The 15989-nt window shown below is 35.8% G+C and overlaps 1 protein-coding gene across 4 annotated transcripts in view; it reads right to left on the bottom strand.

Moving 5' to 3' along the window:
- The window catches only part of PTPRK (protein tyrosine phosphatase receptor type K), a 572360-nt gene that overhangs the window by 89291 nt on the left and 467080 nt on the right, over positions 1 to 15989 (bottom strand). For all 4 annotated transcript variants that reach the window (XM_082633381.1, XM_082633383.1, XM_082633382.1 and 1 more), the window contains exons 12-13: positions 8077 to 8350; positions 5041 to 5077 (exon numbers count right to left, since the gene is read on the bottom strand). In XM_082633381.1, the coding sequence (XP_082489507.1) occupies positions 5041 to 5077; positions 8077 to 8350 (311 nt within the window). The remainder of the gene's footprint in view (positions 1 to 5040; positions 5078 to 8076; positions 8351 to 15989) is intronic.

Genomic DNA, 15989 nt, shown 5'->3' with positions numbered 1-15989 from the left:
TTACAAAATAATGCTCAAAATAAGACGGATGGGTTGGGGGTTGTCTCTGCTATCTCTCCTTCCAAAAGCCAGGAAGAAAAAATTTTCTTAGAAGACCAGTGACTATCAAAGTGTAGTCACCTGAGCAATAGCATCAGTCTCAGCTGCAAACCTGTGAGAAATGAACATTCTTGAGCCCCTCTCCAGGACTACTGATTCAGAAACTGTGGAGTTGAGGCTCAACAATCCGCTTTAACAAGCCCTCCAGGTAATTCTGACTCGAGCTAAAGATTGAGAATCACTAATTAAGACCAATCTGATTCATCCTCTGAGTCTGAGCCCACCTTCCCTGAGCAGCGAAGGTACTTTCTCCTCAAGGTCTTTGCATGTGTTCCTTCTGCCGTGAAAGCTGCTCCCCTACATGGGTCCCTCTCTCATTTCCTTCACCTCACCAGTGTGTCTTTCTCTGATAACTGTATACAAAAGAGCAATGCCCTAGACACAAGTCCCAGAATTCCCTATCTTCACTTACTGCTTTATTTCTCTGCAAAGAATTTGTGTCTGGTCTGTTTCCCTCTATTGGAATTTAAGTTCATAGAAGTTAGGGCTTTGTCTATATTTATTTACTGCTCTATCTCCAAGGCCTAGAACATTGTTTGGTGTATAACAGGCATTAAATAAATGCTAAATACATGACTGGCATATTGATATCCAAATGATATTGGAAGAAGTCAAAGAATGGTTAATGGGTAGACAAACAGCAGTTTGCCAAAGCAAACTATTTACAAATGGAGATTTGGAATAAAATCCATTCTTGACTTGAAAACTTAAGGGTTTGTCACAACATAAAAAGTAGCTGTATTTCATTAACTTAAGAAAAAAATCCTCTTTTTCACCTTAAATGCTATGTTCAAATAAATTTACTTAAATTACACTTTTCTGTTCTATTAAAGTTGACAGCTTTTACTGGAAATGGACAGACTTTACCAACATAGGAACCTTCATCGAAATAAAATTTTAAATTACCAGTTTTCTTCTAAAGAAAACCAGAAATGCACATGAGGGGAAATTGGACACAATCAAAATAGTTTCAAAATGTAAACTACTTATATAAACAGATGATAATACTTTCAATTTCATATACTATTGGTCTTATTTCTTAGTTTTATTCTAGGGAATTATTTGATATCTTGATTACTTATCAATGCTTGCTTGCTTATAGAATAATTTTATGAAAATTGAGTATGTGGTTCCATAAATGATTATTTATATATTGAGAACATTTTAAATGACATAATATGAGAGATATTATTGACCAAGATAAAATAAAAATTCAATTGAAATGCATGTCATTAGTTTAATATGGATAAAGCATATTTCCTGAGAACTACATTTGAAAACCCATTGAGTAATTTCTATTATAATCATATAATATTTTCATATTTAAATCTAACCATTAAAATATCACTCACTGAATAGTTTCCTCGAGAAGAAAATAAAGTTATAGTGGTATACGTTCTTTATGGCACCATGGCACAAGATTCTTAGCTGCTAATTTACAAATAATTTTGTGTGTGTATACCAATTTTGAGCATTGTTATAAATTATATGTAATAAGACATAAAGCAAAGTGATATCAGTCTAAACAGTGTTCTTTCAGTGGTCAGAGAGACTTGTGCCTATACATGTTGAGCATGCAAGTTGCTCTTCACTGGACAAGTGACTTTCCAAGCTTGGCCCTTTTTCTTGATGTATGACAGAAACCTTTCCTGAGACTTATTCTCCTTTTTGCTTTCCAAAGATAGCAGCGGACTATATTCCTTTTCGTATGTTTACAATTTTGGTTTTGGATATGCTATTTTATAAATGGTATGACTTTCATGATTTCCAGTATAATTTAGATTAACCCTTCCACTCCATTCCTGACACATATCTTCTCAAGGACTTCTTAACTAAATGTGAGTCAGAGAGCAGGACCAATGATCCCAACTGCAATGAACCTAACTCCCAGAACGCTTCTTTTGTCTCATAATATATATTCACATCACTATTTATTTTAGACATTATGACGTTGATTATTCATATGTTTTCTTTACCAGTCAAGTCAACATCTGTATTCTCTTTATGTGTTGGCTACCAACAGGTATGACTTCCAAGAAGGCAGGAAACAATCCATTACATTGGAAATTTTTAGAATAATTTTCACAAGTCAAAATATTTTCAAAATGATCATGCTATTGTAGTGTGTGGGCTACTTGGTCTTGGCTTTTAAATTCTTTCACATTTCCCACAAGAATTTCCAGTGTCCTAAGTCAGTACAGTGCACACATTAAAAAAAAATTTATTTATTATATTTTTATTTATTTTTTGCTGTGTTGGGTCTTTGTTGCTGCGTGCGGGCTTTCCCTAGTTACAGCGAGTGGGGGTTACTCTTTGTTGTGGCTCGCGGGCTTCTCATTGAAGTGGCCTCTCTTGTTGAGGAGGACAGGCTCTAAGCACGCAGGCTTCAGTAGTTGTGGCACATGGGCTCAGTAGTTGTGGTGCGCGGGCTCTAGAGCGCAGACTTAGTAGTTGTGGTGCAGGGGCCTAGCTGCTCTGCGGCATGTGGGATCCTCCCTGACCAGGGCTCGAACCCGTGTCCCCTGCGTTGGCAGGTGGATTCTTAACCGCTGTGCCACCAGGGAAGCCCCAGTGCACACATTTTAAGTATACAGCTTAATAGGTTTTTGCCTATGTATACTAGACACCTGTGAAATATTGAATCATTCCTTGCCCAGAAGGTTCCTTCTTCCCTTCCTAGTCAATATGGTTATGTCATTTAATAAGTCTATCTTCAACATGCCCTGCCAGAAACGTTTTAATTTTCATACTGAAAATTTTTAGTATGAAAGCTGACCATACTTTATGTTGTTAGTTTAAAACGTAGTCAGGCAAAAAGTAATTTCACCTTAATAATGTGTTTTTTTCCTATGTAGAAAAATGCTAAGTGTCCAGAGAAGGCATTACATTAGATCTGGATAGAAACATATTAGAAATAAACAAATAAAAAATAAAAACAAAAACCCTTACTTTTTCCCCAAGTAATCTCTATCATGAAAACTTAGTTTCATTTTTATTTTTATTTCTTTCCTTACTACATAACACAGATCTGAAGCAAGGTACGAAAGGATTATGATAATTATGGTGATGATAAAATAGCAGTTAACTCTTAACTGATAGTTATAGTATACTAGGTACTATTCAGGCATTTTGTACATATAAATTATTTAAATCTTCACAATAATAGTAAGGGTTAGGTACTCTAATCATTCTTATTTTTAGAGTGAGAGGTTAAATATTTTGCTCAACTTTAAAGAACAGTAAGAAGGGGGCAAAGTCAGGATTTGAACCCAGGTAGTCTGAGGCCAGATTTCTTTCACACAGTAAACCACGCTGTCAACCTGAGACCCAGAAATACAGCAGGGCTAGATTATTAGGCAAAGAAGAAACTACCACAAATGGACCCTATCTTACTACCTCTGAGTTTCTGGCAAATATTCTATGCCACATGGTAAATCTAATTTCCATAATCCCAGATCTCCTGCAGTCAAAATATAATATGATATTTGTCATCATAATTTTATTTGTATTGAGCGTGGAACAAAATGACACTTAAGCTCATGTAAATGCAAATAATTAAATAGCCAAATAAGAAAATTTAAAATTTTAGAATCATTTATCCATATCTAAAAAACTTCTCGCAGGCTGACATGAGATCATTTTACATTTCTGGTTCTATTTCAAATCCGGAAAAGCATAGGTCCTAAATGCCTTCTGCTATTATCTTCTAAAAATTTCAACTTTAACTCTTGATCCATATGCCAAGTTTTTAAAATAAAATAAATGCCTATACATTATATGCATCTGTATATACTTTCTCTTTTCCTTCATTTAGGATTGCTTTATTGTTTAAAATATCATGAGGAATCTTAGTATTTGAATTGAAAAAGTGTATATTTTTTCTCTTCTGTGAAGCTTTTTTATTACTCCTCATGAGTCAAGGGAATAGTCCTTTGTTATTGCCTTTACAAATCAAGAGTATAAAACAAATGCTTAATTGAGCAGATTGATGATTAGATAGAGAAAAATGATGAAAGGAAAGATGCCAGCACAAACAGAATATGGCCATTCATTTTTACTCCAAATGAATCAACTACTGCTCATGAATGGGGGCCTAATACTAATTCTGGCAGCAAACCACCCAAAGCACCAACCCTCTGCGGAGCCCCACCTCTGCATGCGAACAGCTTTTTCTCATTTCTCTTGCTAGAATACATACACCAAGTAGCTCTCTCTCTCTTGCTGGCACAGTCAAATAACTCTTAAGTGAAGGATTATAAACATTGTGAATGCAGGAGACTTTCTCCCACTCTGAACTCTAAATATTCGTTCAAAGATGAAAATGTTTTCTCTTAAAGAAACAAGGCAACTAAACTATAATATGCAATGTCAGGAGGAAAAGCCTTGGCTGTTCCCAGATCTAATTTCTTGGCATCAGTTGGATTAAAAAAATTTTTTAGATAAAAAAAAGTAAAGCATCTTCAATCAAACTGCACTACCAATATGGACCCGTCTCTGTCCATACCTTTGCATATGCCTAGACAAGGCCATCTTTTTGTGTTTGATTGTCTACCACAGAAAGTAACAGAGGTTTTTAAATAAGGAATATGCTATTTTCAGCTGATATTGCTGAGCTTTTCCTAATATGTTGGCTGATCAGCAGCATAAGACCATTCAGATACTAAATGGCAGAAACAAGTCCTTCTTAAGTTTTCTAAATCTTTCCTACTCTCAAAACAAGATTCCTCCAGTCAAATACTAGATGGAAAGTATCACTCCATTACATGTTAAAGACACCCAAGTGAGTCAGAGAACTTGGCTGGCAGTTTAACTAGGCCCTACTACAAATACTCTGTAATACAAGTGCCACATTTAATTAGCCCTGAAACAGGGAACAAAGCTCTTTCATTTTAGAAAGTTGGTGAATGGAATTTGGGGGGGTGGGGGAAGCAAACCTCTTACCTTTGGTAGCAATTCTTACACACTGGGTTTTAGTTTCCTGAGGGAGTAAAAAAAAAAAAAATGAAAGGAAATGGTCAGTTATAGATATTTCATAAACCATAACTAGTATGAAGATCAATCTGGGGTTATAAAACAGGTTTATAAAGAATAGTGGTATTAAGGACATGATTTTTTATTTATGTTCATGCAGAGACTTTTAAAAAATCTAAAATAACTTAAAATTTTAGTATTTTCTAAAGGTGTAGGTATCTGTCTTCACCTTTTAATGAAACAGGCTAACTTGTCTGGGACAAGCAGTATAGCATTCTATTTGCATTTATTGTACTTTCTGAATGATCAGAAAGAAAAATGTATTTGCAAAGCTAATACAAATCAGACCCAAATATAAATTTCTCCTTTTCAAAAAAAAATTTTATTTATTTATTTGGTTGCACCAGGTCTTAGTTGCAGCAGGCGGGCTCCTTAGTTGTGGAGCGCTGGCTCCTTAGTGGTGGCTCCAGGGCTCCTTATTTGAGGCATGTAGCCTCCTTAGTTGTGGCATGCGAACTCTTAGTTGCGGCAGGCATGTGGGATCTAGTTCCCTGACCAGGGATCGAATCCAGGCCCCCCTGCATTGGGAGCACGGAGTCTTATCCACTGCACCACCAGGGAAGTCCGCCAAATATAAATTTCATTTTCACCTCATAGCTGTAGACTCAGACCAAAGCTGAACATTACATACTTTCACTTGGATCCCAGCATGACTAAAGAGCTAAATGATGAAAGTTAGAAAGATCATCAAAAAACTGCATCACAGTTGCAGCATATTGTATCTGTTCTTTTTTCCTTTTTAATCTAGTTGTTACAGATTAAATATTTCTTGGTGGGATTATTTTCCTCCTCTTGCTAGACAGATGGGATCAAGGAAGTAGAAGTAGAAATGGTAAAGGACAAGACATTTCAGAATTTTAAAAATCTTTTTCTTCTGCTTTTAAATGTTGTGGGTTAGTACTAGAGTGTGGAGCACAGTGCTAGGTCTGTACCTCATTCTTTCAGGACTTAGTTCATTCAGCTTATATCTTTGAATATACAAGAGGTTGGAAAAGATGTGAAAGACAGTGAACAAAACAGAGGCTATTTGTTTTCAAGGTGTATTTGTAACTCCATCTTGAGCAGTTCTATAGATTGATAAACCAAGACTTTATATACTTTTCTCTTAGGCATTTATTATTTTTAAATTAAACAAAGTAAAGCATTGAGGGGGAAATTAGTAATTAAAAATGAAAATCTGCACTTCTATTACTTAATTGTGACCTGAAGCCTTCCTAGTAAGCTCCAAGAAACTGTTTTACATTCCCATAAAGGCTCAAAGGGACTTTGATTTCCTAAAAGCAGTTGCTGTTAAGTCTATCAGGATTACCAGCCTCTGCTGATAGGAGCCATGTCAATTTTAAAACATTTTTCCAAGATAACTGTGAAATATATTCTTGCTACTCTGTACTTTGATTAAACCACATGTAGATATATTAGCAATTAGAAGAGAAAATTCATATCAAAGCTTTTAAAGAGTGCCAGAGGAAATTCTTTGTAAGTAACAGACATTCATTAACACTTCTCTCGTACCACAGACCAAGTAATAAAAGTTAATTTGGAATCTCTCACCTTTCTAAAGATGAATACCCAAACACAGAACCATGCTACTTTATACCCAGAATAGAATAAAACTTCCATGGTTGTCTCTTTTTTGAGCAGTCCCATCATGGTAGTGGCATGGAATGATGTGTGGGTGGGAAGTGGGCAGCCAACTCCCACTTAGGTAAAAGTAAACTAGAAGATGAGAAGAGCATTTTAAAACATGAGCAGCCTCTGGCTTTGAAGTACATCTTAGAAGATGCTGTGGCATTTTTCTTTCCATATACTGTAAAGCAGCCATGCAGGTAAGCACAAAGATAAAGCTTTTATTCAAAAGCAGACAATCAATACCCTAAGTTCTCATGGCCCCTTACAGAAATGCAAATGGATTGTTATATCTTTCAATGAAACTATTCCAAGATATAATAGGGCTTTTGCAATTGGATAGCACATATTTCACATCTGCCAGGTACCCACGTCAGGGACTCAATTACCCAAACCCAGCAATTTCCTATATAGCTACAAGTACATAAAAATGTCATTCTTCTATTGAATTTTAAGTTGTAAAAGGTTTCTACTCTCAACATTTTTTTTTACACCTCCCTGCAAAAAAAAAAAAAAATTAAAAAAAATATGTTTTAGGAAAGAAAATCTTTCAAGAGAAGAGCATGAGATATGAAAGGCCAGGTTATTTCCCCAAGTATGGAACCACTGGTAGTTTCTAGCTTCCTGTTGTGTTTCCGTCTTCAATACTCATTGGGATCCATGGCAGTGTTCAAAAACAACTGTGTCCAGAATGGGAAAAAGAAGAGAAGCCAGGGAGATGGAAAATGGACTTCTTTAACCGCACAGCATCCCACCCTCGCCAAGCTGCCTTCTGTTTCGGTTTTGTCACGATATACCACAGGTGCCCTATTACTTTGTAATCAGAGGACTGTTACTAGTTATTTACTATTTGGCTTGTAACCCCTGAAAAGTTTATAAGGGTTTATTTGCCTGCTGTGGAACATGCATTCTGTTTATCCTGCAGTAAATTCAATCTTCTGAAGCGTGCCACTATTGAGCAAAGAAGACAAAACAATGCTCCATATTTACTGGGGCTGGAGTCCTGGTAGCAGCACACCCACCTTTTCAAATCATTTTACTCACAATTGCCCTTGTGGGCTTTCCTGAAGAGGGCTCAAGGAGAAGCAGTTACTAGGAAACAGGAATGCTGTGCGATGTAACTGGCATGGAGCCCCAGCCCTACAGTAGGCCCCAAACTGTGCATGTTGCTGGGAACAGAAACAACACACCCCCTACACACCGATTGTTTCTTACTTTTTTTTTTTTTTTTCACCTGACAAATGTTACTGAGTATTTATAAAATTCGACAGCAGCTTTTCCTCGGGTCAGTGAAAAAGCAAAATCTTGGAGGAAGCTCACCTTCTCCACACTGCTCATAGCCTGGAAATAGATGTTGTATCCTTTGCGTGGAGCCAAAGGGGGGTTCCAAAAGCCCTGATAGGTCCTATTATCACCCACAGTGAATGGGGCAGGTTCAGGAAGATTCCCTGGGGGTAGTTCAGCAGCGAAGTAGTACGGTGAACCCCCATTCATGGCATTTTGGTATGTGACAGGAACCTGGTAGCATTCCATGGCTCTGGCTTCTCTCTTGGTTCGGTGAGGGTGCAATTCCTCCACAACAATCTGATAGGCACTTTTTGGAAAAAGAAAAAAAAAAAAGCATACATTTAGAGATTCTTGACAGTGAGATTTCTCAAAAAAGGAACAGGGTACTTAATGTCAACACACAACGTTTCAAAGTCTTTCAAGTCAGACTTAACCTCCTGCATTCTGGTTTTCAAGCTATTTTGCAGTAAAATAGAATTTCACATGGATTCGGCTTCCCTCTAACCCCAATGTAATTACTAAGGACTTGAAGAAAAAAAAAAAAGACGAATCACCACAGAACTCTACACATCTTTAAATGTTGAGAGATGAACCACCCTAATAAGGAACCTGACATTAAGCTTTTACACATCATACATTAAGTTCTTTGTCTGATATTTTAAAATGTTTAAACTTAACATTTTCCTTTGAAATCATAGTGTGGAAGGCCCAGCTCCAAGGCCCAACAGAGTGACTGCCTCAGGGCGGGGCTTGAAGCCCCAGTTTGTGGTTGTCATCGTGTTAGAGACAGAATGTGCTGACAGGCTTCTCCACCTCTTGACCTTGCCATGGCATCAACTTCGGCTCAGAGCTATGCAGATCTAAAGCACAAGTGACACACTGCAATACGGGCACAGATGGACAGAAATCTGTCCTCGCCACCGAAATAGACTGCCTCCTTCTGCTAGAGTTGTTAATAATAAAATGTTACAAATTGTAGGAACAGATGGCATTTGGCCTATTAAACCTCAAACTTAAACCTTCTAATACCTTTCTTAAAAGTCTTAAAACTTTTCTCTAATAGCTTATCTTTTATAGAGGAAAGGAGAGAGAAAATAATGCAACTTTAAAATAAAGATCTGCCTCATCACTAATTAAAATTTTAATCAATTTCTGCAACTAGTATATTAATAATTTTCTTTGTAGGACATTCTTTAGGCAAACTGTTTATAGGTAATGTACACCTGAGAAAATTGACATTATCAATATATTTTTATATATTACATATATTACATATATATAATGAATTTAAAAGAAATATATTTTTAAATTCCTGACAATTATGAGAGAATGCGCTATGGTCACATATAAATTAAATATATATAAGCTGTGTGTAGGGATGTGTGTTTGAATCTTGAATTTCCAGGCAAATATGCTCATTCTATATAGAGAAACCAGTTGCTATTCAAGGGATCTCCAGCAGCAATAGAATATTTTCTTTAATGAACTTCCAAAAAATAAAGAAAGGCGAGAGAGAGATAAAATTTGCATCGAAGGCAATTAAACATTAAATTTTATGCCAGTTTAGAATCTAGTATAAAACTCTAATTTAATATAAACTCTGTTATACCTAGAAACAGAAAACTTAACATAGATTAAGAGAAAGGAGCTTTATAAATTAAAGATTTTCTTTTCTTCCTAATTATTCAAGTTCCCATTTTCCATTAAAATAATGCTAAGAAATTGGCAGGTTGGTATCCATCTCCTTTCCTTTAGAAATAGGACAGAAATTGTACTAATGTCAGAAATTGAGATTTGGGCAAGTAACTAAGGAAGAATTCTATGTTATTTGAAATTATATGTACTGTATCATTCTCTATACCTCTGCCAAGTTGGGTCTCTAAGCTCCAGGGAACACTATTGACAAGATACATGCTCTCTGAGGGGTCTGTGGAGCAGGCACTTGTCACTTTTAAAATACAGGAAATACATAAGCATAGCCCTTGGAGAGAAAAAAAAAAAAAGGAGACAGATCATAGCTGACATATGGTATGTTAGGCAAACCTAGTCTTTTCTTTTTCTGTTTATTTTTAATTTAGAATCTATATCTGTATGTTATACATCTGTGTATCCTGTGGATACATACATATGTGTAGATAAACTCTCACATGCACACTCCTCAAATAAATCTAACCTTATATTCTTGCGCTAATGGGCAATAATGATAATTACCCATCCTTGTTAATCATTTAACCTAATCTTTAAAAATAAATTCCTTGTTAATTAGTCCATACCTCTAGAAAACTCCAGAACATCTGGTGAACATTCAGTCTTAACTAATTCTATTAAAATGACATAGGTTGTACCTTCCAAATTAAGGAACTTCACACAAGACAGCTTGTCTCTTCAGATCTATTAAGAAAAAAAGCAAACTGCCGATGTTGGAGGGGAGTAAAGGAAGAAAAGGTATGATCTGCTCTTTGGGAAAGATCTCATCGAACTTGAGATGGAGCCCCAAACTAAAAGTTATAAAGTTCTTTTTAAAATAAATAATCTTACCTTCATTGTTCAATTTGTCTGAGTAGGTTGTTCTTTACCACATATTCCGCATTTTTCTAAAGTTGTTTTTTCCCTGCTACTTTCTTATTTATCAATACAAATTAATTAAAGGACAGAAAATAAGGAATGGGAAATCAAATTAGAAGTGATTTGACCGATTACATGTAATGGGTCTGTGCTCTTTCATCCTTGTGGGGTCTAATTACCTAATGGTACTTAACTCTAGCAAGATCTAAATATTATTTGAGCTTAGTACTCTGGCAAATTTAAATATTCCAAAGCCACCAGATAGTTTTATTCACTCTACCTATATTTCATGTTTCCCCATTCCTTTTAATTAATTTTTAAAATATTTCTACAATTAAGTTAAAATCAATATACTGGCATCATGAATCTTTACTTAACACTCAAAATATGATTTATGTTAAAAAACTAAAAATGATTTCACTATACTGTAATTTAATTTGATTAAACATTGGTAGGTAGTCATTTTTAGTTTTTTAGGAGGCCAAATAATGACTTCTCATCATACAACTTCCCTTCAGTTATAAGACTGTAAAAAAAATATACACAGGGATTTTGTCATTAGCTCAAAGCAATTATATGATAGACATGGTAGATATTCTTCCTTATTTAATGTTTAAAAATGTTGGAGATGAACTCAAAGTCACCTATAACAACCTACAATGGATTTTTTTTAACCCATTAGAAAGTATACCCTCTGTGATTCTGGTTTAAGTTTTAGCTTGTACAACTTCTAGGTGATATCAAATAACAAATTATACAATTGTATACTTCCTCATTTTTTATCTAAAATGTCTGCTTAAAGCTTCAGGAGAAATTCCCTAGCTCCACTCCAATGTTTTATAGTTCCTCTCATCAATGGACTTCCCAAGATCTCATAACCACCATTGTTCCTACTGACTGCCCCAATGCCAACATTTTGATAATGCACAGAAGTAAAGGTTTAATGACCATTTTGGTGCACATCACTTTTCCTGCTCTCCATTTCTTCATTCCTTAAACATATAATCCAGGTCTATCACTTTCCTATTTCTGTAAGAGGAACTACTAGTTTCTGAATCAACAAAGCTCAAAATGCTTGCATTAACTTTAACCAATTTTATTTTTAATCATGTTCTAGCTCCCTTGCAATATACCATTTCTTTTTATCCTCATTGCTTCCATCATTAGGGAGGTATTTATAACTTTATGTTCATATTACTGGTCTAGTTTTCTTGCCTTCATCTTCTCCTTCAGGTAATCTAGGCACACACCTACCTAGCCATACATTCTGTCAAATATCTTTTGAGCATTCTCTGTACGCCATGAACTGTTCACGGAGAAGGCAAAAGAGAATCATTTTGAACACTGCTGATATTTTCCTAAACCACCACTTTGGACATTAACTACTCTTCTCCAACATTCAGCTTTGTCAAAATTATGTGATGCTCTCCGATTATCAAAATCTATTCTCACTACACTGGGGTTAATATCTTACCACATCCTGGTATCTCCATCTTGCTCTCACTACCTCCTAATGTATATCATCCATCTCAAACTTGTATGACCATTGTTACCTAAACATACCAAATATACTGTCAAAGAGTTTCCTCCTTTCCCCTTTCTCCTTTCCTAGCTTTTCTACTTCTGATATAAAGCCTTCTCTAACTAGTTCACTCAGTAATTACTCTGTCTCCTAAAGCCAATGGAAGTAATTCTTGAGGTAGAGGTAACGAAAGGGTGAACTATGGGTAGAACTCAGTCATGTGGGATGTCTTTTCAATTTAGTCTTTAATCCACCCACAAATGATAACGCCACAGATGCATTGATAGGTACCATCAGTAGTATCCCTCAGGAATTCTGGGGTTGAGAAAAGGCCAAGAACCACTGTCTTATAATATTTATTGCTTTTATCGCTACCATGCTACATTACAAATACTATCTGGTATTATACTATTATAATAGTATCCATGCACCATTTTAAGTGCTGAGGTTACAATAATGAACATAGTAGTAAAAGTCTCTCCTCTCATGAAGCTTACATTTTACTAGGGAAATATAAAAAAATAAAAATAAATTTTTAAAAAGCTACACATATGTTGAAGAGGGGATAAAACAATAAAGAAAAATAAATCAAGATGGGGCATAGGGAATGACAGGATGAAGAGTTCTATTTTATAAGCAGTGGTCAAGAAAGACCTATGTGCCCTTTAAGCAGAAACCTGAAGGAAGAGAAAGCTTCAGCTTTGTGGGTGCTTGTATTAGTTATCTCCTGCTGCATAACAAGTTATCCCCAAACTCTATGGCTCAAAACAACAGGCATTTATTATCCCACAGTGTCTAGGGATCAGGAACTTGGGAGTGGTTCAGCTAGAGGTTCTGGCTCAGAGTTTCTCAAGGTCGCAAAAGTTGTTGGCTGGGCTGAAGTCCTCTAAAGGCTGGAAAGAAGATTTAACACAAAGGGCACACCTCCTCACGGTTTCTATTAGAAAAAAAAAATTCTACCTACTGTGATTCTATAGAATAAACATTAAATTAAAATAACATCTATTTGATTTTACTTGGACCACATGAGCTGTGTGCCCATAAAATGGGGCAAAAGGATTATTTCCATCTTTGTTTAAATTTCAAAGGACTTTTATCTGGAATTCAAGTAAGTTCTGTGTCATGATAGTGGCAAGAAAAATCAGATGCAACTATTTGATCTCTTTAAAATTCTCGGATGTAATGAAATATTCTGCAGGTCTAGGAGGACGGTAGTCCTAATGTTTCAAGCTGTGTATATGTGACCAACTGACTCAGGCAATAGCTCCAACATACAAGGTTTGAACTCCAACTAAACTGAGTTCTATATTCTGATCTGTATTTCTGTTAAGCTAACACTGAGCATCAGACAATTTCTTTTCCTAATGTAACTGTGGAAGAAATGATGGTTTTGATGGCATTTCATGACTATATCCTAGTTACCTATCTAAAAATACGTGGTACTTAATATTTTAAAATGCAAGTTTAGGTTTTACGTACAAAATAAACATTTAGTTATACCCTAGAATAGATAGCTTCCTGCCAGCTTAAAATAGGTAGAGCTTATATTTGGAAACTGCTGTGATAAAACACACATTCATTATTACACCTTACAATAAACTGAGTTCACCAATGAGGAATTCTTCTCTGTGTTTTAGCAAAATTCTGCTGCTATTTTCATTATTTGAAAACACAGCTACATTGGGTCAATCTTTTAATAAATGGGACATTCTACACATTTTAATTTATAATTATACCTACTCAGGTTAGAATTTGAGTTCATTTAAGAAGAATATAAAATGTTTCAGAAAAAAATAAATTATGCATTCTAGGGAACTGATTCCAAATGTGGGTAATATTCATTTTGAATCATAGTAATGATTGTCAAGTGAGGACAGTTTTAAGGCTAGATCTCAAAAAGTTGGTAAGGAGATTCAAAGGTCTAGTTAAGTCAACTTTCAACCTTTAGAATGATTATATATTCAAAAATTAATTTTGTCAAAGAACCACACTTGCCAGAACTACATTGCACAAGTTTTACATTAGCATATGGACACCATCTTAATGAATACTGAAGAACAAAGTGGTTGGTGATACTGAGTTCTGCATTATTCAGAACAGGATTTTTCACTGGGGTGGTACAATATTTTGTACACATCATGACACCCTAGAAAGAAAGCTAGGTTAAAGCACTGGTAAGATAGGCAAATATACAAAAATATTATATAATTTATAATATACCAAAGAACTCATTCCAAAGAGAGGGCATGCCTTTTGTTTGATTTGGGGTAGCAATCAAATAAAACAATAAAAATATTTGTTATTACTTGAAAACCTCAAAAAACCAATATCTTGAATTCTTAGATGACTTTTTGCTCTGTTATCACTTCTAGAATAAAAGCTACCATCATCTCTCATCCATAGTCTCCATTCTATCACTCCTCTCACCAAACTTTATACACCCTACCACTGTAAAACCTTATATGGGAGGCATAGCCTCACCTGCATTTCCATTGCTTTCATTGTAGTGTGGTCCAGTAGCTCTTCTCATTGAGACCATTGTGCCTTCAGGTCTGGTTTACCCTCAGTTCATTCTCCATGTTTCTACTCAGAGTGATCTTTCTAAGAATATACAATTGCTCAAGATAGTTTCCACTTAAAATCCTTCTGTGGCCACCTTCAGTTTTTAGATGGATATTAAATAGCCTCTTGCTAGGGCTCTTGCTTTTTTCTCCAATCTCAGCTGTTACTTCTCCCACACACCCTTCCTTCTCAATGACCTGAACTACTTGCTGTTCTATCAGTAGAACACGCTACACTATGTCATATATCCAGTCTTTCTCTTTGTGGTCATTTGGAAAGCCCATTGCCCCTTTTCTTCTGAGCAACCTCTCTCTCCTCTCCTCAAAGTGACCCTTGGCTAAGCTCATTTCTACTTCTCCTTCAAAACTCAGTTCTAGTACCACATTTTCTAGCTGCTGTCACTTCACTTATCATACTGCATTGTTACCATTCATTTATGAGTCTACCACCTCCACTTGAGGGTACATACTACATTTCCTTTCATGATTTCTATTCTAAGTATCCATCTCAGCTTCTGGCACATACTGAATGCTATTGAATCAATAAATTTATATGGAAACCATTGGTAATTTTAGCTTTCTTGATACAACTAAACTAAACTAAATGTACAAACTCTGTGTAACAAGGATTTCCTATGCGCTATAACAGAGGAAATTGGAGTTTGTTTGACATTAGGAAGACCAGAGGAGAAAGATTTATATTTTCACTGGAGTTGGAACAAACTGATGGTAAAATGCAGTCTGGCAGAGGCTAGTAGTACTGTAAAGTAGGGAAAGATAGAACCTAGTATTTAGGGCCTGTGATAGCAGACAAAGCTAACAAATGGATACTCTAAGGAGGTTTAGCTAGGTGGTAAACAGGTCTGGCTTTTATCCAGAGGGGAGGTGATGGGCCACAGACAAAGTGGAATGGCAACAAGCATTAGCAGAAAAGAGATTCTGATAGACTGACATAAATAAAAAAGAAATTGGGTAGAAAGTCAAATATTTTCAAGAATCTGAAGGAAGTGATGAGGATCCGATCAAAGATTTGAAGTACCATAAATACAGTGATATGAAAATGGATTACATCAAATTGGGTTCTCATTTTCAAAGAAATTCAAGCATTGGACAAGATGAGCCTCAAGATCAGGCTCCAGTTACTGGTAGCAGTGTTGAAGGTAGGGATGTGGTCAGAGGAAGGAAGACAAGATTACCCGACTGGATGAGTCAAACAAGCAAAGGAGGCAGGGCTCATCTGAAGCCTAATAGCTTGACTAGACCAGTCTGGTCCTGCCACCAGGCCCCACCTATGGGTG

This window comes from Mesoplodon mirus (assembly GCF_964341445.2).
Source record: "Mesoplodon mirus genome assembly, chromosome: 10".
Classification (NCBI taxonomy): Eukaryota; Metazoa; Chordata; class Mammalia; order Artiodactyla; family Ziphiidae; genus Mesoplodon; species Mesoplodon mirus.
This window is presented reverse-complemented; position numbering and strand designations above follow the sequence as displayed.